This window comes from Anas platyrhynchos, chromosome 2 (assembly GCF_047663525.1).
Source record: "Anas platyrhynchos isolate ZD024472 breed Pekin duck chromosome 2, IASCAAS_PekinDuck_T2T, whole genome shotgun sequence".
NCBI lineage: Eukaryota > Metazoa > Chordata > Aves > Anseriformes > Anatidae > Anas > Anas platyrhynchos.
This window is the reverse complement of record NC_092588.1, coordinates 16,820,463-16,845,449: the sequence shown is the minus strand read 5'-3', so window position 1 is coordinate 16,845,449 and position 24,987 is coordinate 16,820,463. Positions and strand designations below refer to the sequence as shown.

At 37.5% G+C, this 24,987-nt stretch overlaps 1 protein-coding gene across 4 annotated transcripts in view; it reads right to left on the bottom strand.

Annotated features, from left to right (window-relative positions):
- Positions 1–24,987, bottom strand: part of CSMD3 (CUB and Sushi multiple domains 3) — a 641,367-nt gene that overhangs the window by 153,001 nt on the left and 463,379 nt on the right. For all 4 annotated transcript variants that reach the window (XM_005009295.6, XM_038175100.2, XM_038175101.2 and 1 more), the window contains one exon: positions 21,445–21,639. In XM_005009295.6, the coding sequence (XP_005009352.3) occupies positions 21,445–21,639 (195 nt within the window). The remainder of the gene's footprint in view (positions 1–21,444; positions 21,640–24,987) is intronic.

The following is a 24,987-nucleotide window of genomic DNA, read 5'->3' as shown; positions in this document are numbered from 1 at the left end:
AAAGTTACTTGGTTTTGCCAAGTGTATAGAAAGTCTGCAATGAATTTTCTGGTATGAACTGAGATGTAGCAGTTCACATATCCTATAATTTTCCTCTGCAGAATGTGATCACAGCTGATGGTTCCTTCATAATACTGTCTGTTATCCAAATAGACAAAATACTACCTATTAGCAAATTTTCAGGTTCTTCATTTCTTTGTCCATTTTTTTCTTTTTTTTTTTTATTACTAAAAAAATGTAATCAGCTAAAAGTTAAAAATGTTACTCTTTCTGTCCTGGCTGAGTCAATCAACATCTATAATATGTGGTCAGTGGAGTGCAGAAACATATGAGAAAAATCTTGAGCTCCCATTTAAACTGTCAAAGTAGACTAGAGAGAAAAGTAACAAAACTTCAGAAGTGAGAATGCCACTTTCTATAAATCAAAATGCTTTCCCACATAGTGTTTCCATTTCTAAATGGCAGGCTAGAGCTACAAATCAGGAATTATTTATTACCAAAATCTGTGACATGTAGATGTCAAAATGTCTAGTAGCTAAAGATAATCAGATATTAAGTAAATATATGATTCAGCCATTAATAATTTATCAGTTACACTAAAAATTAACCTGGTAAAAATTAGGCTGAAATTTCGGATCTTGACAATTACCATTTAACAGATGCACTACCAAATTCCGAATCCATAAATCTAAAATGCAGATTATATTGCAGATAATTATGATTTTATTTTTTTTTTTCTATTAAAAAGCACCAAATAGCTATTTGTAAGAAAAAAAAATCACCATGTAGTAGTGGTATAAAATAATGTCAAGTGTGGTATGGTCTTCTAGACTTTTAAGTGATGTTTAATGAACTATTTTTTTATTATTATTATTTTCTTACTTTTGGAGGAAGTATATGTGGCTCATGAAGGCCTCATTGAGTGATTACATTGTTCCTTGCCTCTGGAACAAGAGATGGTATACAGACTCTGGTTCATGAAAGCTGGAGGTTGATGAGGAGCTTCCACATAAATTCATTAATGTTTCCCAGTACACCAGAGATCTCTAGCTTCAGCTGATGATAGGAACTCCATGAGAGAGAATCCAGGAGTCTAGCTCACTTCAGGAATAATGAATAATGAGGTGCTTCCTTCATTTAAGTGAAATATTATTGTCTCTTTAACATTTTTTTAAAGCTTTAAAGTTTTTGTTTGGTTGGTTGGTTGGTTGGTTTGTTTTGTGTTGTTTTTGTGTGTGTGTTCTTTACGTGATATTTTATTGTTACTTCAAAATCGAGTTAGCATAGCAAACTTTGAGAATGGAGCCTTCTAACAGCAGAAAATAAATAAATAAATAAATAAAAAGTGTAATATTTTGTGCTAATGTCCTTGCAGTGAAACTGCTTCTGCTCATAACAAATGGAGGTGGAATAGGTCTTTGCAGTTACTCTGTGCCTGACAACAGTTTAATTCTTCTGAAAAAGTACACTAATGCTATAGCTTCCAACAGCTGAAAAACAATAACTGTTAAAAAATTTAAAATGCTTTTCAAGTCTACCATCTGCAACGATGTTTTGATATGATATTTAGAACTTCTGAAGGAAAACAATCTCTTTAAAACAATTTATCTATCAACAACTAAATGAATAAAAAATAAGAGAAAATAAAATTGTCGGTAACAGGGTCTTCTGATGAAAGAACCTGTTCTTTCAAGTTTATTGACAAAGCAGGAGGAAAAGAACATTACATGATGGATGTGTAAAAATAAAAATAAATCAGAGATTAATAAAGCTAAGATATTTTTAGCTACATTAGCAAGACTGAAAACATCTCTTGAGAAAGTATAAATGAAAGATATGTAGCAATCTACAGATCTCTTTGTAAGAAATAAACATATCTTCCAATGAGAAATATATATATATGTGGTTTTTTTTTTTTTTTTGATAACACATAACTTTTGTATTATTTGTTTATTCACCTGTGGACTCTTATTGGTTCAAGAAAGAATCATTCCTATTATGTTATGAAGAGTGCCATTTCCGATTTGAACAGCTAAGGTGTTTGACAGACAATTTGGTTGGGTTCTTATTGAGAATATTTTTTGTTACATAACCCTAGTAGACAAGGGCATATGAAAAACATATTTTCATTAACCAGTAACAAACAAACAAACAAACAAAACAAACTGTGATGACAAAAGTTAAAATTATCTGAGCTTCTTAAAACTCACTAATTTCATGAGTGCAGAAACCCATAAATCTTTTTATTACTAGAGAGATGGTAAATGATATAATTTCCCGAATCTTTATTTGAAAATAAACCTCTCATTATTTTTGAAGGTGGGTAGAAGAGGGTGAGGAGGGAAGAGGGGATAAACTGCCTCTAAGGATCGCATTATGCATCCAAATACGATTGGTGTTCTGCTCTTTGCTACCAAACTGCAAATCCCTAAAGTGTCCCTTTACCTAAATGAATTTTCTAGCATTAGGAGTGAATCACAGCTACAAATAATGAGCTTTTTCTTGAGTTAACTGGGGATATAATCACTATATTAGAATGAAAACCTGTAACTCCTAAGGTTTTCAAGAGATTGGTTAAACAACACTGTAAACTGTCTCAAAGGCATTTACTGTGCAATATATTCAATCACAGAATCACAGAACTGTAGGGGTTGGAAGGGACCTCGAAAGATCATCGGGTCCAACCCCCCTGCCAAAGCAGGTTCCTCAGAGTAGGCTGCCCAGGTAGGTGTCCAGACAGGCCTCGAATATCTCCAGAGAGAGAGAGTACGTGTGCATATTGGCAGTTTGAAAAGAAATTACGTTAACAGTTTTAATGGGTTTTAATTCTAAATTTGAGATCTGACAACTAGTGATAAATTAACTAAAGTTACTGTAATCTGTTCCACCTCAGCTTTCTTTGCTAACACTGCTGTTTGTGTTTGCAACACAGATATCAAATTAATTTTAAACAGATAGAGTTCTGCACTTTTAAAAGTTTTCTTTAAATGATCTCCCATTTCATTTTTCAACTGGATTCATGGGTAACTAAATTTACCAGTGGATTCATATCTACACAATAAATATCAGACCGCTATAATAAACTGTCAGAAGTTGAAGTAGCAAGTTGACTAAAGAATAAAATGCCATTGTTCATTGTTTTCATTGTTACAATAGTAACCATAATAAATGTAGTTCTGTAGTTAATAGGGAAAAATAAATTAAAATGCAAAAAGTAAAAACAATCTTCTCAATTCAATACTTAAATTGTTGAGTTAATTAAGGGCTAACAGGGTCATTCTGAAAATAGTGGCAAATTAAATATGACAATTCAATAATACATCTGAGAGAAAAAGAAAAATCATGGAACACAAGTCATTCAGGAAAACAATAACAACAAAACATTGCTCCTTTTAGATATGTATATGTAAATCAGTACAGTTGAAAAGAAAGAGATTTCCCCCAGAGGATGATCCATCTCACCCGAGGATAGAAATGTGAAAGCACCTCTCTATCAAACAGTAAAAGAAACACCTTTGAAGATTACTCTTTAGATGAGGCCACAGATTCACATAGCTTCATTGCAGGTTTCTAAAACATAACTGACTGGTCATCTATAGTAAACAGTTGCTGTGAACAAAGGGGGTGGGGCAGTGATATACTTATTCCCACTCAGGAGAGCTTAGTTCTCAGCGACTAAATGAAGAAGATGAAATATCTTCAATATACATAAATTTTAAATCAAGGAGTGAACTGGTATACAAAGAACAAGTATCTACTCTCTGAAGAAGAGCATAGCAGCTATTTTTCTACTAAGATTTTAGTAGTCTTTGAATTCATTAAGTTAATTAGTTTCAACATCTAGCAGTGCCATAAGGTGAAAATAAAGCAAGCTCGCCCGACTTTGTGTGTGGAAGACTTTCACATGTACTTCACTGGCATCACTACAGACTTGGAAAATCTTATTACCTCCATTTCAGATCAATGAGTTGAAGAAAGTATTCAGTATCAGAAAGACAGATTTAAGGCACTTCGATTCAGCTATTTAAAAGTATTTTTAATTGCATTAATCCAGCAATCTAACACTATTTTGTTTTCATGTATTAAAAATCACATTTAAAAGTTTCCATTTTATTTTCCCATTAGCTCTGAGAAATAAACTCAGTTTTGAAGGCAAGAAGCCAACATTACTTTCATGTTTTATTATTTATTCCAGTGTTAATACTGACTCATCTGAATATTTCTCATGGTCAAGGATGCTCTACAAATAAAATAAATAAATAAGTAAATGAATAGTTCTTAAAATGTTATCCTGACACGGCTTTACTGTTTTGCAAAGTAATCATCATAATGATTCTAAGGTAATTTACCTAAATACTAAAAGCTAATTTGTTATCGTCAAAAACTTATATTTATGATTATTTCTTCTATAATCATTTATCTTGCTTTTAACAAAAGTGAAACTGATGAACATTTTACTCCCTAGTCACACAGTACTGAGAGATTAATCTTTGCACATTTGATTCTAGATTTGATGATGCAGCAAAATTTTGCAGTATCTGTGAACCCTGTTGTTTCAATCTCGTGTGAAGTTGCATTGGATGGCACAATTCCCAGTCCAAACATGTACAGGATCTTTGTGGTAACCTTACCTTACTGGATAACTATATATATATATATAGTTACATATATATATATATACACACATGTATATACTGTGTATATACATGTGTGTATATACTGTATGTATATATATATATATATATATATGTATAGTAAGGTAACATTACCTATATATATATATATAATTAGTATATAGATAGATAGATAGATAGATAGATAGATAGATAGCATAAAGCCCACCATAAAACCAACTTTCTTATCTAATAACTACATAACACACTGTATTATGTTTCACTTAAAATCCTTCTTCGTGAAATTGTAAACGTTTTTAACAGTTCAATTATATTGTAACAATTGTTGCTAATTTCATCCATATCTCTCTGTTTTCCCATTAAGCTTCAAAAGTTCACTTCAAGAGTTACACTGAATTTTCTTCAACACGTTCAGTCATGCGGTCTCCTTATGCTGTTCTTTATTATAATATCTACCAATTTTCTAATATGGATATTAGCCAATCCTTCATCAAGGAAGACTTTTGACATATTCATTACCTTCCACTGCTTTGATATACAGGCAAACTTAACATTAAGGTCAACATTTGTACTTCAAACGCTTAATACCTAGGCTCTTTTCAGAGCTCCACAGAAAATATTGCTTAATCCTAGCAACCTTCTATGGTTCATTTTATAGATTTTCTTCTAGACATCTTCTATAACTGTATCCATTTTGACACAGTTCTTTAAACTGAAAGGTACAGATCCAATGAAGGACCTCTCTGGTCTCTTCAGGAACATAACTAACGTAACATAGCACAACATAACTAATTTACTTAGCTTTCTGCAATGACATTGTCCTTGAACACATTTTTGCTATTGATCTTGATAAAGTATAGATACTTTACTATGTTTCCTTCTTTTCTCATGCTTTAACAAGTACTTTGGTGGTTTTATTAGGTTCACTTCTTTAGAATTCATTTCTCAAAACCATGCTTGAAACACCTCCCTCATTTGAAACTTCCTCCCTCATTTAAACATGATTTATTTTTTCCTGGATTAGATATTTTAATTTTTGTTAGATTCCTTCACTTTGTTGCTTCTTTGTGCTTTGGTTATCCTTTCAGGGTTTGCTTCTGAATGGCGAGGCTCTAAAACTGCTTTTTAAAATGATTTCCATATCACCAGTAAATACTTCTGCTGTTTTCTTCAATTTCAATGGAATGCCACAGTATGATATAGTTACTTGTACCAAGTCAAAAATTACTTTGTTTTTCCTCTTCCCTTCCTCCCAGGGTGTCCAATTTGAGTGCACTGTGGACACTTTGGATACATTGTTAATATATTATTGTCACATTTACTCTCATTGAGAAAATCTGTTCTACTTTAGGCCATCTGTTTCTCTATTCATTTGATACCTTTATCTCAATGCTGAATTAAAAAGATGTTAACTGGACCACTAATATTTGAACTGGGGATAATTAAAATATCACAGTAATGTTCTCTGACCTTCGTTTACTTACATGTACTCTCAATTGTAACTCTATCTAAATATAACTTAATGTCTAACTTTTAATAAAATTCACCCACGAACCAAAGCAACGTGTTTGGCACGATACAGAAGTACTATTCTAAAATACCAAATTAATCATCAACTCTTTATCAAAGCAATATAAAAATATAAACTGAAGTGCAATACAATAAGGAAGGAAATGTGATCCTCTTTATTCATAACAAGAAAATGAACTTGTGCAGTAGTTTGAATACATGGCTATGTATTAGAGTTGTAATTAATGAATTATATGTTAACACTTAACCATAATTCATGATATAATAAAGAAGTATGTAATATAAAGCTTCCAATTAATATCTAACAACAACAACAACAAAAAAAAAAAAAGTAAAATTTGTTAGGGATTATACTGTTTCTTCAAGACTGTATGAAATCAGAAGAAAAAAAAAAGTTACTGTATACAGTTTATGAGTAAAATATCAAGAAACATGAGATCTTAAAAGAAGAGGCTATCCATGTTAAGCTGGAAGATTATCTTGTTTACCATTCTTAGAGTTGATTGATTAACTGCTATATGTGGCCCAGTCAAGAAGGAAAAGAAAACTGAATTCCATTTAAACTGATGAGGTTTTTTAATTGCAGCTTTTCCTGTTCTACAGAACACTCATCAGGTCCTCATTGCAAATCAATCCAAATATTATACAACTTTGTGCAAAGAATGAGATATGAGTCTTTTAAGAGTTAACCACCAACATTCTCCACCTAATAAATCTTCTTATAATTGAGTGGGTTACTGAAGTCTTAGACAAGAGTGAGAATCTTCAGACTGCTGCCCAAGATTAAGAAATACACATGCTTATCAAGTACCGCCAGCACAGATGACTGTATCAGTTTCTTTAATTCCACTTACTAATTAATTGATTTACCTTGATTACCGACTGATACTACATAATCCTATCCTACTTCAGTGCTTTGCAGTCATCGGACAATAAATATTTGCTTATCTGTGTGAATAAAAAGTGTGGATTCTTTTTTTTTTTCACTCCAAGAGTAGAATACTCTAGTCATCTTGTCTGCTCAGAAAAAACTTTCAATGAAAAAGATGCAGCCGTGATGTCAACACTTAGAACAGAAACGATTATACAAAATTGTTTTTCTTCTCTTCATCTCAGAATGTATGATGGTATAAAATTTTCTTAAAGGAATAATAATGCTTTTCAATCTTCTACTGAAAAAAAAAAGTATATATTCAAAGCAAACAAACAAACAAACAAAATTAATGTGCAGCCCCACAAAAGTACATACTTCATTCTGCATTTTTATCTATTTTCTATGTGATTTTATTGTCAATTAATTTACAAGTTTTATTATTTGCATGCTCAATAATACACAAGTTACCTGTTACATTTTCTTTGCTTTTTCAACCCCTTTATTCAACATAGCAATTGCATCTAAGTAGACATATTTAAAATTATGGCTTGGCTATACAAGCTTGATTTCAGATACATTTTTTGCAGTAAGGACTATAAAAAATAAGACTAAAACCCCTGAAGTTTACATAGTTTAAACTATTTTTTCATGTTTATAACATTTTTCCTTCATTAAATATTGCTTCTAAAAATTGGAGGCAGATTTAGTTCAACACAAGATGGAATAAATACTTGGTTTCACAGTGCACTCTATTTAACTAATCCCTTAAACACCTTGGAAATTAGGATTCCCTGGCAGCCAGTTTTAATGCGGTTATTGTAATTAACTACTATTTTTCACTTCTTATGCTTTATTTACCATTATATTACATAAGAACTTCTTAAATGAAAGCTTGAAATAATTACATACAGACTTCATTATTCAAAGAGCACTGTAAAGCAATATTTTGAATTCCAAAATATATGCAATAGGTGTGTACTCAAAATAATGCTTGCTGTGCGTATATGTATGTCTGCATTTATTTTAATTGTTTTGTAAGCTTCTAGAATTATTAACCTTTTTAGTTCTTCCCAGTAACATGTTCTCCGATATGAAGAGATGAACAGCTTTAAGAAAAGATGAAAGTTTAATATAATGACATATAATAACATTTTCCAAAAGCTGCATGCTTTTTGGCAAAATACCAGGTACCTGCATAGCCATATAGAAAGACTTTATTTCTGTTCTCTATTCCCCAAAATATTTATGCATTTTACAATATAGAGTCAGTGGCCTTTCATAGGAAATATCTCAAAGAATAAATATATAAATGTATCATAAAGTATAAACATAATATAAAAATATAAGATATAGTATATAAAGTATATATACTATATATATATATATTATATACAGTGTGTATATATATATATATATACTATATATATATATATGTATATATGTATATATATATGTATATAGAGGGATCTGGGGGTCGTGGTAGACAGCAAGTTGAATATGAGCCAGCAGTGTGCCCTGGCAGCCAGGAGGGCCAACCGTGTCCTGGGGTGCATCAAGCACGGCATCGCTAGTAGGTCGAGGGAGGTGATTGTCCCGCTCTACTCTGCGCTGGTGCGGCCTCACCTCGAGTACTGTGTGCAGTTCTGGGCACCACAGTATAAAAAGGACATGAAACTGTTGGAGAGTGTCCAGAGGAGGGCTACGAAGATGGTGAAAGGCCTGGAGGGGAAGACGTACGAGGAACGGCTGAGGGCACTGGGCCTGTTCAGCCTGGAGAAGAGGAGGCTGAGGGGAGACCTCATCGCAGTCTACAACTTCCTCGTAAGGGGGTGTCGAGAGGCAGGAGACCTTTTCTCCATTAACACCAGCGACAGGACCCGCGGGAACGGGGTTAAGCTGAGGCAGGGGAAGTTTAGGCTTGACATCAGGAGGGGGTTCTTCACAGAGAGAGTGGTTGCACACTGGAACAGGCTCCCCAGGGAAGTGGTCACTGCACCGAGCCTGTCTGAATTTAAGAAGAGATTGGACTATGCGCTTAGTCACATGGTCTGAACTTTTGGGTAGGCCTGTGCGGTGTCAAGAGTTGGACTTGATGATCCTTAAGGGTCCCTTCCAACTCAGGATATTCTATGATTCTATGATTCTATGATATATGTATATATATATATATATATATGTACATACACATATATATACTATATATATATGTATATATATATATATATTATATATAGTATATAATATAAGATATAGTATATAAAATAATATAAAATTTATAAAAATATAAATATATTTTTAATATAAAATAAATTAAATAAATTAAAATATAAATATATTTTTTAACCAAGTCTCTTCTCATTGCCAAATCCAGTAGGCAAAAGTTAGGTTTCCTCTTTTGGGCATTTTGAATTGATAGTTATTGGTGTACAATAGTTTATTTTCTACCAAGTAATGATGAGTGAGTTCCTAAAGAAACAGTGGTTTCAGAGTGAGGATTATAGGTTAAGGTATACTCAGATGCAAACTCTTACTTTCTCAGGAATCTTCTAATGGATATATTTTCACACACACAGTCTCTCTCTTGCTCTCGCTCTCTCTCTCATTAAGTAGCCTTATAATCCATCCAAAATAGTGTCTGCTTTATGTTTTAATTTCAAGCAGTACAGCTTCCACTGTGTATTTGGATATTTCACTGTATTAATGGTAAAGGAATGGACGGAATAAGGAGTCTGAGTATGACTATGGGTCAATCACTTTATCTTATAAATGTAGAGGTTGAAGGAAAACATGGTGGAGAAGCCTTTCTGCAACTCAGCTATGGCTCATGATTACATAATGTTACTTCAGTCCCCTATTGTCAGTGGGCAACAGGCATAAGAGGCGAGTACGAACAGGCACTTCCTGAATGTATCTCAGACCCTGCAGTTTGGGCTCTGGGAAGTAACAGAACTGTGCATTCTAGGAGGTACCAGAATAGCAGGGTTGGTGGAAAATACCAGAATTGCCTTATCTGAACCATAGCCAGGATGGAAAAGTACTGATTAAGAGTAGATTGCCTCAGAGTCCTATAAAGAGTGGTCCCAAGTGAAAAGCCCCTTGAGCTCTCCAAGGACTGCAGCACATGACACATTTGAGCTCCCTCTAAGCTGGAATGCATCTCAGTGGTACCACTGAGAGGATGCACATCTTAGGGTTGACCCTTTGAAGAACAAGCTTGTCCACAGGCAAACACCAACAAGGAAGCAGGGATACCCCTGAGGGGATGTGCATCTCAGGGCTGACCCTTTGAGGAACAAACTCATCTGCAGACAAACACTGACAATGGAGTAGGGTGAGTAATTTATTCTAGGGGGTGGTTTGGAAGCATGCAACTACCTACCAGGACCCTGCAACAAGTCTCAGGTGAAACTTGTCATTCTCAAATTTTTAAATAAGTCACTGTTTCTTTGTAGCAAATTCTGTTAAAATCATTGTATTAAATTGGCTGATGATCAAATGCTGATGAAGTGCTGTTAAAATCGTACAATTTAACGTTGTTATTTGTAAAATGAATCCTCAATTGCCGCTACATTAAAGTTGTGTAAAAATCTATTCTGCAGCAACATTGTATTGGGTTTATGTGGCAAGGTTTTGGTAGACAGAGTGCTGTAGGGGTGGACTCTGTGAGCAGAGCCCAGAAACTGCCCCGTGATAAATAAGGCCAAGTTCCAAGTAGCTCCAAAATGGGAGCTGGTATCTTTGCTACAACCCTTGGAATCCTCCACACACGGAAAGATGGATCTAGCCTTTAAACAGGCTACAGACCATGGAGAGGAGCATAAGGTGGAGCAGGTTTTCTGGCAGGAACATTGCCCATGGTATATACATACTGGAGCAGTCTGTTCCTGAAGAACTGCACCCCATAGTACGGATCCATACTGGAATAATTCTTGAATAACTGCAACCTGTGGAAAGAACCCCACACTGGAGTGGAGGAGGGCGGAGCACCAGAGACAGCGTTATGAATTGGCCACAGCCTTCCTGTTCCCATCTGCCTGCACTGTTCAGGGGAGGAGGAGGTAGAACGATCAAGAGTGAAGCTGACTCTGGAAAGAATGCTGGTGAGGGAAAGGTGTTTTTGGTTTGTTTTTAGTTCTCACTATCCTGCTCTGTTCTTAATTGACAAGAAATTAATCTACCCCAAGCTGGTCACCGGTAAGCAATCTATATGTCCTCATCTCAACCCCCAAGTGTTTTTCATTGTATTTTCTCCTGCTGTCCTGATGAGGACGGGGAGTGAGAGAGTGGTGCTGTGGGCACCCTGGCAGCCAGCCAAAGTCAAATGATCATACATATAAGTTAATTATTATTAACAATGGTTTAATACTTTTAGAAACACACTATACTACAGTCTGTAATAATATTTCAAATATATTTAATATTTTAAAGAAAAAATGTTTTATCTCTACACACTTAATTTTCGTTTTTCTTGTGTCACTTCACACTTCACAATTTTAAACACAATCTTATGCAAATTAACAGAGTAATTACAGAGTATTTGGTGAACAATATCATAAACATGTCTACTACAGGGGATTTTTTTTTCCTAGTACCGGTTTTATAGCTGTTGATTACAAAGATTTAAGGGAACTGATTAGTGTTAAAATAAAAGCGCAAGTCTTGTCTCTTTTGTTTATGGTGTAAATATAAGCATACCTCCATTAACTTTTTCTTTACCTACTCAAAGGAGTTGTGTAAGCGTGATGGCTCATGAAAAAAGTGTACTGAAAACAACAACAACAACAACAACAATCTGCTATATCTTATCTGAATGATCACTTAAGAAAGGTTTCTTACACAGAAGTCTAGCCAGAACAGCAGAGCAGTCCCTTTACAGAAAAAATCAAAGAACAAGTAGGACAACTTGCTCCCATGCCCTTGGCAATTAATGATTTTCATTCTGTAATCATAGAATCATAGAATGGCTTGGGTTGAAAGGGATATTAAAGATCATCGAACTTTAACCCTCCTGCCACAGGCCACCTACTAGATCAGGTTGGTCAAGTCGCCATCCAGCCAGGCTTTGAACACCTCCAGAATTGGGCATCCACAACTTCTCTTGGCAAACTGTTCCAGTGCCTCACCGCCCTCTGAGTGAAGAATTTCCTCCTAACATCTAATCTAAAACTCTCCTCGTTCAGTTCAAAACCACCACCCTTCATCCTGTCATTATCTGTCTCTGTAAAAAAAGTAGTTCTCCATCTTTAAATCCCATGCAACACTACAGGCTTGGGACAGAGTGCCTCGAAACTGTACAAATGAAAACGACCCAGGGGTGTTTGTCGATGCTTGCCTGAATATGAGCCAGCAGTGTGCCCAGGCTCGTATGTGTGCCAAGCATTCTGGCTTGAATCAGGAATAGATAAGCCAGCAGGACCAGGAAGGTGATTGTCCCCATTCTCTGCTCTGGTACACACTTTGAGTACTGTGTTCAGTTTTGAGACCCACACTATAAGAAGGACATCAAGGATGTCCTGGAATATGTACAGAGAAGGGCTACAAAGCAAATGAAGGGCCTGGAACACAACACCTGTGAGGAGCAACTGGGGTTGTTTAGTCTGGAGAAGAGGAGGCTCAGGGGAGACCTTATTGCTCTTTCCAACTACCTGAAAGGAAGTTGTGGGGAGCTGGGGGTTGAACTCTTTTCACAAATAACTAGTGATTGGACTAGAGGGAATAGCCTCAAGCTGTGCCAGGGAAGGTTTAGGATAGAAATTAAAGAATCACAGAATCACAGAATTGTAGGGGTTGGGAGGGACCTCAAGAAATCATCGGGTCCAACCCCCCTGCCAAAGCAGGTTCCCTACAGCAGGTTGCTCAGGTAGGCATCCAGATGGGCCTTGAATATCTCCAGAGAAGGAGAATCCACAACCTCCCTGGGCGGCCTGTTCCACTGCTCTGTCACCCTCACCATGAAGAAATTCGTTCGCATGTTGTTGCAGAGCTTTCTGTGATCCATTTTTTGTCATTATCCGTTGTCCTGCCCCCATAAACCACTGAAAAGAGGTTGGCCAAATCCCTCTGTCTCTCACACTTAAGGTATTTGTAAATATTAATAAGATCCCCTCTCAGTCTTCTTTTCTCAAGTTTGAACAGACCCAGGTCTCTCAGCCTTTCCTCATAGAGAAGATGCTCCAGAAGATGCCTTGTGTTATCTTTGTGGCCCTCTGCTGGACTCTTTCCAGGAGATCTCTGTCTTTTTTATTGTATGAGGAAATTTCTTTTAGGAGAGATTTCTTATCAGAAAGAGTAGTCAGGCATTGGAACAGGTTGCCCAGGAATGAGGTGGAGTCATCGTCCCTGGGGGTATTTAAGGAAAGTTTGGACCTCGTGCTTAGGGACATGGTTTAATGGGTGACATTTGTAGTAGGGTGATGGTTAGATGATCTTGAAGGTCTTTTCCAACCTTAATGATTCTATGACCCCTGTAGGTATTGAAAGGCCTCAATGGAGTCTCCCAGAGCCTTCTCTTCTCTAGGCTGAATGTGCCCAGATCTCTCAGCCTGTACTTAGAGGAGAGGTGATTCAGCCCTCTGATCATCTTTGTAGCCCTCCTCTGGACCACAGGTCCACATCTTTCTTATGCTGGGGGCCCCAAACCTGGATGCAGTACTCTAGGTGGGGCCAATCACCTCCCTCAACCTGGTGTTCTTTTGATGCAGCTGAGGACACAGTCAGCCTTCTGTCCCATCTGGGGTGCCACGCTGGGTGGATGAGGGAAAGGCTGTGGATGTGGTCTACCTTCACTTCAGCAAGGCTTTTGACACCGTCTCCCACAGCATTCTCCTCAAGAAACTGGCTGCTCTTGGCTTGGACTGGTGCACGCTTCGTTGGGTTAGAAACTGGCTGGATAGCCGGGCCCAAAGAGTCGTGGTGAATGGAGTCAAGTCCAGTTGGAGGCCAGTCATTAGTGGCGTTCCCCAGAGCTCAGTGCTGGGGTCGGTCCTCTTTAATATCTTCATCGATGATCTGGATGAGGGCATCGAGTGCACCCTCAGTAAGTTCGCAGATGACACCAAGCTAGGTGCGTGTGTCGATCTGCTCAAGGGTAGGAAGGCTCTGCAGGAGGATCTGGATAGGCTGCACCGATGGGCTGAGGTCAACTGCATGAAGTTTAACAAGGCCAAGTGCCGGGTCCTCCACCTGGAGTGCAATAACCCCAAGCAGAGCTATAGGCTGGGAGATGAGTGGTTGGAGAGCTGCCAGGCAGAGAAAGACCTGGGAGTGTGTGTTGGGTCTGTCTGAGCTGGAGTCACCTTTTCCCTGCAGCAGCCCACACAGTGCTGTGCTCTGCACTCGTAGCTGGAACAGCACTGATATCACTCCAGTGTTGTGTCTATTGCTGCGTAGTGCTGGCACAGCATCAGGACTCCTTCCAAGCCCCCAGGAGCCATCAGGCTGGGGGTGGGCAAGTGATGGGGAGGGGACATTGCTGGGGCAGCTGACCTAAACCAACCAAAGGGATATTCCATAACACCTGATGTCACACTCAGCAATAAAAGGGGGGGCTCTCGTGGGGGAGGGGGCTGTTCCTCCTGAACAACCACTACGCGTTTTGAGGCCCTGCTTCCCAGGACATGGTCGAACACCGCTCGTTGATGGGAAGTAGAGAATAATTTTTTTTTCCTCTCTCTCTGTGCTTCCGCGCGGACTGATTGTTTCTTTTGTTTCTGTTTTTCCTCCCTATTCCCTTTCCCTTTAATTAAACATTTCTCATCTCAAACCTCGAGTTCTCTGTGTTGTATTTTCTCCCCCTTCCTCTTTGAGGAGAGGGGAGTGAGAGAGCGGTTGTGATGGAGCTCAGCTGCCCACCTGAGTAAAACCACCACAGAGTGATGGTTGATAGTCGGCTGAATATGAGCCAGCAGTGTGCTCACGTGGCCAAGAAGGCCAACAGCATCCTGGCTTGCATAAGAAACAGTGTGACCAGCAGGGCTAGGGAGGTGATCGTCCCCCTGTACTCGAGGCCACACCTCGAGTACTGTGTTCAGTTTTCGGCCCCTCGCTACAAGAAGGACATTGAAGTGCTTGAGTGGGTCCAGAGAAGGACGACGAAGCTGGTGAGGGGCCTGGAGAACAAGTCCTATGAGGAGCGGCTGAGGGAGCTGGGCTTGTTCAGCCTGGAGAAAAGGAGGCTCAGGGGCGACCTTATTGCTCTCTACAGATACCTTAAAGGAGGCTGTAGCGAGGTGGGGGTTGGTCTGTTCTCCCACGTGCCTGGTGACAGGATGAGGGGGAATGGGCTTAAGTTGTGACAGGGGAGTTTTAGGTTGGATGTTAGGAAGAACTTCTTTACCGAAAGGGTTGTTAGGCATTGGAACAGGCTGCCCAGGGAAGTGGTGGAGTCACCATCCCTGGAAGTCTTTAAAAGACGTTTAGATGTAGAGCTTAGGGATATGGTTTAGTGGGGACTTATTGTTAGGTCAGAGGTTGGACTCAATGATCTTGAGGTCTCTTCCAACCTAGAAATTCTGTGATTCTCTGATTCTGGGTTGCAGGTGCACACTGCTGGTTCATGGCGAGTCTTTCATTCATGAGAACCCCCAAGCCTCTCTCTGCAGGGCTGCTCTCAGTGAGCTCTTTTCCCAGTCTGTACTCTTGTCTGGGATTGCCTCAACCCAGGTGTAGCACCTTGCACTTGGACTTGATGAACCTGTCCAGGTCCCTTTGAATGACATCTCTTCCATAATAATATCATTTAACTAGTCATAATTCAAATTTAAAATTAGTAGGGATAAATTTCTTTTACATCAAAATGTCATTCTCAAAGTTTCTGGCTGAAACCATTTCTTAAGATGAGAAAGATTAAGATCAGATTTCTGAGGCTTAATTCTGCAACAAATTATTTAGTGATTATAAGTCATCCTGGGTTTGTATCTTCACTGTATCTCTGCTTTTTTTCCATCACCTCATTAAATCCTTTGCCATCTTCAAAGCATGAAGACAACGTATTAACTGTAAACTTAATTCTCTGTTGCAGATACATTATATTTAAGAAAGTCAACCATACTAAGACTCTGCAAGCCTCTTGCAGAAAACTGCAAAATCAAGTATCAGTCCAGCACATTAAATTTATGAAATATTGGAAGGACTTAGATATGAGTGCTCTTAGTAACAAAACTACAATGAAAAATCAATTAATGTGCAGTAACTGCAGTCAACTCAAAATGCAGTTATTACTATACATGTAGATATTATTGTAAAAAAGTCTGATCCTGACCTGAGGTACATTTAGACATGAATTTGTTCTTTCTACTGAAAACAATTTTGTTTGTTTGTTTGTTTTGTTTACTTGTTGTTTGTTTTTTTCCTAGAAACATATTTTGTTTGGTTGCTTTTTTTGATAAAGGTAAAAATGTTAAATACCACAGGTGGAAAGATGGACATTAATGAATATTAGGCTTCTAACAAGTTTTTTGTGCTTTTCAAAATCTTCTTTTTATTTGCTTGTGAATGATAGTTGAAGAACTGAGAATATAATCAAGAATTCTAGACTTGTACTGAAAAAAATGGAAGAAATATGCTAATGAATGTTCCAACTGCTTTAATCAAAATCTTGAAATACAAATACTATAAACACAAAAATACTTCTTACCTACATCAAATAGATAAGCAAATTCTGGTTCTTACTAAATGTATTTAACATACTTGAGCAATATTAAATAATATAAATTAGAGTACCTAGAAATTCAACCTTATTTTAACCTATCTTTTCTAAATAAAAGTAATCCAGGAATATATGTGCTTCAGTCTTTTATATTCCTCTGGATTCAAATCTGTAAGAATATAGTCAATAATGGTTAATATATATTTGCTTTTTTTTTTTTTTCTATTTCTAATATTACTCAGTCTGACTATACAAATAATTGGCTGACAAGTCATGGTTTCAAAAGGCCACATTGGTATGCAATTACCACATTAGAATCATAGCTTTACTGTGTAAAAAGTGCCTTAAAATTCCTCCTGTAAAGTTAGTGATCAATATTGCATAACTGATGAAAAAGCTGTCGTATTGTATTGCAGAATAATAAATAGCAATATTAAGCTTTTCTGTGCAGCCTTCCATCCTTAAAGGTATCACATCCTAAAAGGTTTCAGAAAAGCACAAGTCAGAGCAAATTAAACCAAATGTCAATCTCAGGGCCAAAACAAAGGTATTTCCTCTGACATTTCAGTTTTTAGGTAAACATTACTTTGGGAGATGATACAGTTGCAGGCACCCTTTTCCAAACTCCTAATAATGCAAATTTTGTCATATGACCTAAAGGTCATATGACCTAAAGGTCATATGACAAAGGAGTGTAAGACTCCTTTGTCAAGACTCTCACTTCCTTCCTCATATGCATCCAGTCTTCAGAATGGTCTGTAATCACTGAAGTGATATTGTATGTAATAGTGTACTTATGCCCCTAAGATTAGAAATTAATATTTCTTGTTGCAAACATAATTAAGAATGTTTCTGTTGATTTAAAATGTTATGGTGTGGAATTGGTTTTTTGGTTTTCTTTTAAACACATCTTACATAAAACAGCACATATGAATATATTAAGTACTGATTTCTTATTAAAAAAAAAAAAGAGGGAGAGAGAGGGAGAGAAATCATGGCATAGACATTTTATGACAATATGTGATACTGTTATCTATGTCTTTCAGATAGAGATCATTTGAAGTCTGTACTCACATATTTCTGAGGACTGAACAACTGACTATAAAGAAATTTAGCAATATTTTTTAGTGGTCAAGAAGTTATTTATTCTGTTCGGAACAAGGTATAACACTCAGTCATAAATGTGATTTTCCATTACAGGCCTTTTGTAATTTTGTGAACAGTTGTTGCTTATTACAATAAAATAAAAAATAAAATTAATTAAATAAATAAACTATAGTTGGTGCAGCTAGGAGAAATTATTTATCATCATCTCTGTCATGGGAATATTGCATTTGCATATGTTAATTACATCCTGTTCTTAACATCCACCATGAAATGCCAAGTAGCTTAGCATATTAGCCTGAATAATTTTTGCATGTGTTTATTAAAAAAAATAATAAAAAAAATGGTTCGCTTCCCACACTTATTAGAGATACCCAAGGTCATCTTGAATAATGACTTCAACCAAAAGCAAGTCATGCCTCATGATTAATCCTATAGGACTACGCCATAAAAAAATATTTGGTGCATAAAGGTGCACCTGCAGAAATATTAGCTCTCTGCACTGAATAGATTTTGGAAAACTATTCCTCTATGATCATGAAAGCCTTTATTCTGCTTTTACCTAGCTCCAAAATCAAGTTATTAACTTTCAGTGTCTGTAGACACTCATATTTTCTAGTTTTGCACATTCCCAAGAAGGCATGTTTTGACAGACTAATTCATTAGCTAGCTCATGCTGAAGCCTGACCAGACCCAGAACACCAGTGTTCCTCAATAAATATTTCCTATGGCACTTGATGTAGCAGATGTTTGGGATGACTTTAAACATGCTCAGAAAACAATTGCCCTTTCAATATCACAGAACCCTGGCCTACATTTTCTTTCTAATTATGAGTGGGATTTTTTTTTCCCCATATTTTATCTAAGAAGCTATACCTTAGAACAAGACCCTTAACCACTCTATCTAAATGGATCCCTCACCCTCACCTACAGTCTCTCAGGAATAGGTGTTAAACTATTAGAAGTTTTTGAGAATAGGTAAAGAGATGGCACTCCATTCTCCTCTTTTGAGGAGAATCTTTTTTTTTTTTTTTTTTTTTTAACTATTCAAAGTAAGTATCTGTATTTATTGCAACAAGGAAGTCTGATTTTGTACTGGTGTATATCAGTTTCACACTGATACCAAGGTTTTCCATATTATTTATCTAATTGTTTTCTTAATGTAAATGATCAAATATTATTGGCAACAAAATTCTTTTTAAAAAGCAAAAAAAGCTCTTCTATGCTCTTTGAACTATCTTTATGAGACCAATTTTGCATATTGGAAAGCATGTCCCTTGAGCCCTGATAGACATTTGGAGTGTCAAACATTATTTGTACCTCTCTTCTGTCCTACTTAGCTCCAAACATAGGCAAAATGAAAATACCCTTTAATAATATTTTTCTTTTTCACTTTCTGAGGTGCCTCACTCCCCCCTATGACTAAATATGACTCACAGGATAGAAGATCCTCAATTCTAAATAAATATGAAAAGTATAAAGGTTTAGACAATGATAGTCAATTTTTAAACAAACTTCTTTACTGCCTTGATAACTAAAGTTTAGATCAAAATACTTCAGTGATAAAGGGTGTTCAGGTTCTCAGAAAAAAAAAAAAAAGAAAAAAAAAAGTATATTCAGGTTCTCAGAACAAATAGTAAAATGGAAAAAATAACACAAAACAAACTGACGTGTATTGTATACCAATTTTATTACAACACTGAGAGTTTTATGGAGTTTCAAAAATATAGTTGGCAGCATGGAAGACTATCAATTCTCGACTAAGCAATTTTTTTATTTAGGTCAGACTGGACAGTTGTCAGGCTCAAAAATGCAGCTCACAAAATGCTTCAGCCAGCTCCACGTAGTTGGAAGCTAATCTACTGTTATTGTCTTTCTAACTGTTAAGTGAATGTTCTGTTTTTCTTGAGTTAAATTCCCCCCAAATGGAAAGCATTGATTATATGGTAAAATACACATATAATACATCACAGCAACATATTTATGAATCTTCATCAACTCTGAACTGGAGAAAAAGCAATAAAAGAAATGTAAGTGAAAACTACAAAGCCAAGGATTTTTTAATGGATCTTAAGATGTGACAGCCTATCTTAAGAAAGTAGGGGACACACCATCTTTAAAATAAGGCCTTGTTCACCCAGAAACAAACAAACAAACAAAAACAGCAAACAAACCACCCCTTGTCAAAAAAATATTGGTTTTGTAATTTTGCATTTTCATGTTCTTTACTGGTTAGTTATTTGATACGAGTTTTGTGCTAAATATAGAATATGTGAAAATAGGTGTTTTTTCTTTTGGTTGTTTTTGTTGTTGGTGGTGGTGGTTTGTTTTTTTCTGTACTGGTTATAAATTGCTGGAAAGCGTTAAAATCATATCAGGAAAATTGTGATCAAATCTTTTCTTAGTATCTAATTCTGAAAATTCTTGTGCTTGAGATAGTGGTAATATTACCAAAAGCCAAGAGGTTACTGAAATCAGTATTGTTCATGGAATATTTCATGTATTAATAGAATTATTCATATCTATAAAAGTTTGAAGGATTGGATGTTTGCTGCAATTCAAGGCTGAATTTTTAAAGGGACCACATGTCCAACAGGTTTAATCATGAAATCACAGAAAGGCAGACATTGGAAGGGACCTCCAGAGGTCTCCTTGTCCAACCTCCCTGCTCAAGCAGGTTGCCCAGGATGATGTCCAGGCATCTTTTGAATTACCTCCAAGAATGAAGACTCCACAGCTTCTCTGGACAACCTGTGCCAGTATTCCAACCCACATGGTAATCAAGTGTTTCTTGATAATCAGACAGGACCTCCTATGTTTCAGTTTGTGCCCATTGTCATGTTACTGGGCATCACTGATAAGAGCCTTGCTCCATCCTCTTTCCAAACTCATTTCAAATATTTGTACACACAGATGAGATCCTGCCCAAGCAGGACCCTGCCCAAAACCCTTTTCTAGGCTAGAGAGTCTCAACCTTTCCTCATAGGAGTGATGCTCCAGTCCCTTCATGATCTTCATCACCCTTTGTTGGACTACCTCCATGAGCTCCATGACTCTCCTATACTGAGGAGTCCAGAACAGGACACTACTCCAGATGTGACCTTACTAGTGCTGAAGGTACAGGCAAAGGATCATCTTCTAGAAATACCTTTATCTAATGCGTCCCAGGATACCGTTAGCCTTATTACTTATTTTAGCCTTTTTTACTATTTATTTAGCCTTATTTACTGCAAATGATGTGATGTTGAATAAATACAATATTTTATTTATATGGTTAAAAAAGCAGTAATAAGAAAAAGAAACAAAAATACATTGTGGCATTTGGAGTATATTTACTACTGTATTTAAATAAATGTCTATGGCATGATATCTATATATGATATCCTGTAAATTAGCTAATTCAAGAATTCACACAGACATAGAGAACAGCACTACTATTCACCTCTATACTCAATAACAACTTAGCAATACTTATCCAATGGCATTAACATTTTGCAGCAATATTTATCTAGAGTTAATAAATATATAACTGGAAAGAGCTTTTGTTCTAAACAAGAGATTAATTAAAATTGTTTTTTCTAATTTCGTACTCTTTCTTCCGTGCAACAAAGCAAGAATAAAAGTAGCAAATTTAATAAATAAAAAATTGTTCTTACCATGACAACTGGGCAGAGCCCTATTCCATCCAGGTCTTCCATCATCTCCCATGATACAAGTTAGTGTAGAATATCCTTGAAGAACATAACCTGCATCGCAGTAATAAGTGACAGTTGAGCCCAGTTTATAATCCATTCCAAGCCTCGTTCCATTCATTATATTTCCAGGATCAAAGCAAGACTCACGTAGTTTTGCTATAAAAGAAAAACATGTAAAGAAAATTCTGAATATAATCTAAAATATCACATGATTTCTAGAATTCTCTCAAGGTCTTCTTTGACCACCCTGTAGTCACATAATGCACTCTTTACTTTTATTTATTTTTTATTTTTTAAGAATCCCTCCCTTTTACATCAATTTCCTGTGACTGTAGTCATCTTTCCTTTATTTTAAAGACTGGGTACATTGCTATATAATGACCCAAACCATATCTCTTATATTTTTCCCAGATAATTCCCAGATTGCCATTACAAGAACTATTTATCCAGAGATCACTGTGATGTAGTTATCCAGTTGGATGAAGTCAGATCTTATGGTCAGGAAGGAAGACTGAGGAAGATGTTGGCCTGCTGCTGAATGGGGCAGGTGCCCTGTTGACAAAGGATACAGAGAAGGCAGAGTTGCTTTTTATTTCCTTCAGTTTTTACTGCTAAGATCAGCCCTCAGGAATCTCAGACCCTGGAGACAAGAGAGGAAGTACAGAGAAAGGAATACTTTCCCTTGGTTGAAGAGGATCGGATCAGAGATTATTTAAGCAAACCTGACAAATCCATGGGCCCTGATGGAATGCACCCACATGTACTGAAGGAGCTGGCCAATGTTATTGCTAGGCCCCTGTCCATCATCTTTGAAAGGCTGTAGGCAACAGAAGAGGTGCTTGAGGATGGGAATAAAGCCAATGTCATCCAGTCCTCAAAAAGGGCAAGAAGAAGAGCCAGAAATCTACAGGCCAGTCAGCCTCACCTCCATCCCTGGAAAGGTGATGGAGCAGCTCATCCTGGAGGTCATCTCCAAGCATGTGGAGGATAAGAATGTGATTAGGAGTAGTCAGCATGGATTCGCCATGGGAAAATCATGCTTAACCAATACAATAGCCTTCTATAGCTGGGTAGATGAGGGGAGAGCAGTGGATGTGGTCTACTTTGACTTCAACAAGGCCCTTGACACTGTTTCCTGTAACATCCTCATAGACAAGCTCAGGAAGTGCAGCCCAGATGATCTGACAATGAGGTGGATTGATAACTGGATGGATGGCAGAGCTCAGAGTGCTGTGCCTAGCAGTGTGGAGTCTTAATTGGAGGCCTGGAGGCCTGTTGGAGATCTGTAGGCCTGTTGGAGGTGGTGTGTCCCAGACTGGGTCCAGTTTTGTTCAACTTATGTTGAACAGTGATCTTGACAACACAATGGAGTGCACCCTAAGCAAGTTTGCCAACAATACAAACCTTGGAGAAATGGCTTATACCCCAGAGGGCTGTGCTGCCATTCAGAGAGACCTTAACAGGCTGGAAGGTTGGGATGAGAGGAACCTCATGAAGTTGAACAAGGGCAAGTGCAGGGTCCTGCACCTAGAAAGAAATAACCCCAAGCGCCAGTACAGGTTGGGAGCGGACCTGCTGGAGAACAGCTCTGTGGAGAGGGACCTGGGAATCCTGGTGGACAGCAGACTGACCATGAGCCAGAAATGTGCCCTTGTGGCCAAGCAGGCCAACAGTATCCTGGGGTGCATTCAGAACAAGGGAGGTAATCCTCCCCATCTACTCAGCCCTGGTGAGATCTTACCTATGCTGTGTCCAGTTCTGGGCTCCCCAGTACAAGAAGGACATTGAACTTCTGGAGCGAGTCCAGAGGAGGGCTACGAATAAGTTTGGAGGACTGGAGTACCATCAGGACCCACAGATGTATCTTATAAGGTCCCATGGACATGTGCACCTTCGGGTTCCTTAGATGGTCTTGAACCAGATCTGCTTCTACACAGGGAAGTTCATTATTCTTCCAGTCCCTCCCTTTGCCTTCTGGGACCTGGGCCATGTGTCTGGAGCTATTGTCAATGAAGACTAAGACAAAATAGTCATTATGTAACAGCCTTCTCCATGTCCCAGATGACCATGTCTCCCATTTCCTTCTGGAGACGGCCCACAATTTCCCTAGTCTTTCTTTTATTACCAGTGTACCTACAAAACCCTTTCTTATCGCCCTTGATGTCCATGGCCAAATTTAATTCTAAAAGGGCTTTGGTTTTCCTAAGCTGATCCCTGGCTGCTTGGACAATCTCTCTCTATCCCTCCACACTGATGTTTTAGTGGTTGCTGAGCAGTGCTTACACTAAGTCAATGTCTTCAGTTTCTCATACTGACCTGCCAGAGAGGAGGTTGGGGGTGCAAAAGAACAAAAGAAGCTGGGAGGGGACAGAACCAGAACCGTCCAAATTGATTTTCCATACTGTACAACATCATGTAGAACAATAATACTGGGAGGGTTGGCCAGGAGGGCAGCTACTGATCAGGGACTGTCAGAGCATTATTTGGCCAGTGTAGAGCATTCATTGTGAATCACTTGTTTTCTGCATATATATGTATTAACCTGTATTTATATATAACAGGGAGGAGGAGCGAGTGAATGGGTCTGTGGTGCCTAGCTCCCTGCCAGATTAAACCACAGCATTTCAATGAACTTACATACTGGTTGACTTAGGTGCTTCCTAACTCTTTCTTACTCCACTATGGATAAAGCTACACTCCAACAAACCCTTCTAGTATGCTCAGGGAGGACTGGGGACAAAATATGCCTGAGGTAAAAAGGTATTAAGTACCACAAACTTTTCTTGTTCCTATGCATTGAGTCCCTAGCCCACTGAGCAATGGACCACCATATTCACATAATCATAGACTCATTAAGGTTGGAAAAGACCTCCAAGATCATCTGGTCCGACAAATAAAGGTTTTCTTAAAAGTTTCTTATTGTTTTCAATTTACTATAAGGCCATCCTTGACCATCACGGCACTGATCATTTCTCTGTTAAGTGAGTAACTATTCCAGCAGAATTTCAGAATTTCCAGAATTTACCCTGGTCAGCTACAGTGTCACCTGCATCAAGAAATTGTAACAAACACAATCAAGAGATGCCCTGAAGTAGCTATTGGAGTAATTAAAATCCCCCAAGATTACCAAGGCTACATTTCTTCCAGATATGTGTTTTTTTTTTTCTTGGCCAACTAGTCTGTATTAATCATCTACAACAACACTATCTGTAGTTACTTTCCTCAATAATCCCATCATTCTCTGTTCTTGAAAATGCAGAACACAAAACAACAGCTCTTATTCAAAGTAGTTTAAAACTTGCAAGTGTACACCTTAAATAAATTCTTCCTCTGCCTCGTTTATTGTATGTCACACCATTAACTGCTTAGTACATTGCCTGCCCAGTCACACATTATGAGTTCAAAAGACACTAGGTTCATAAAGCATTCTGTTAAGAGTTTTTTCCTTATTAATGTAATTACTATTTTTGGCTAAGATAACTGCATGTCACTTTTCTATTGCAG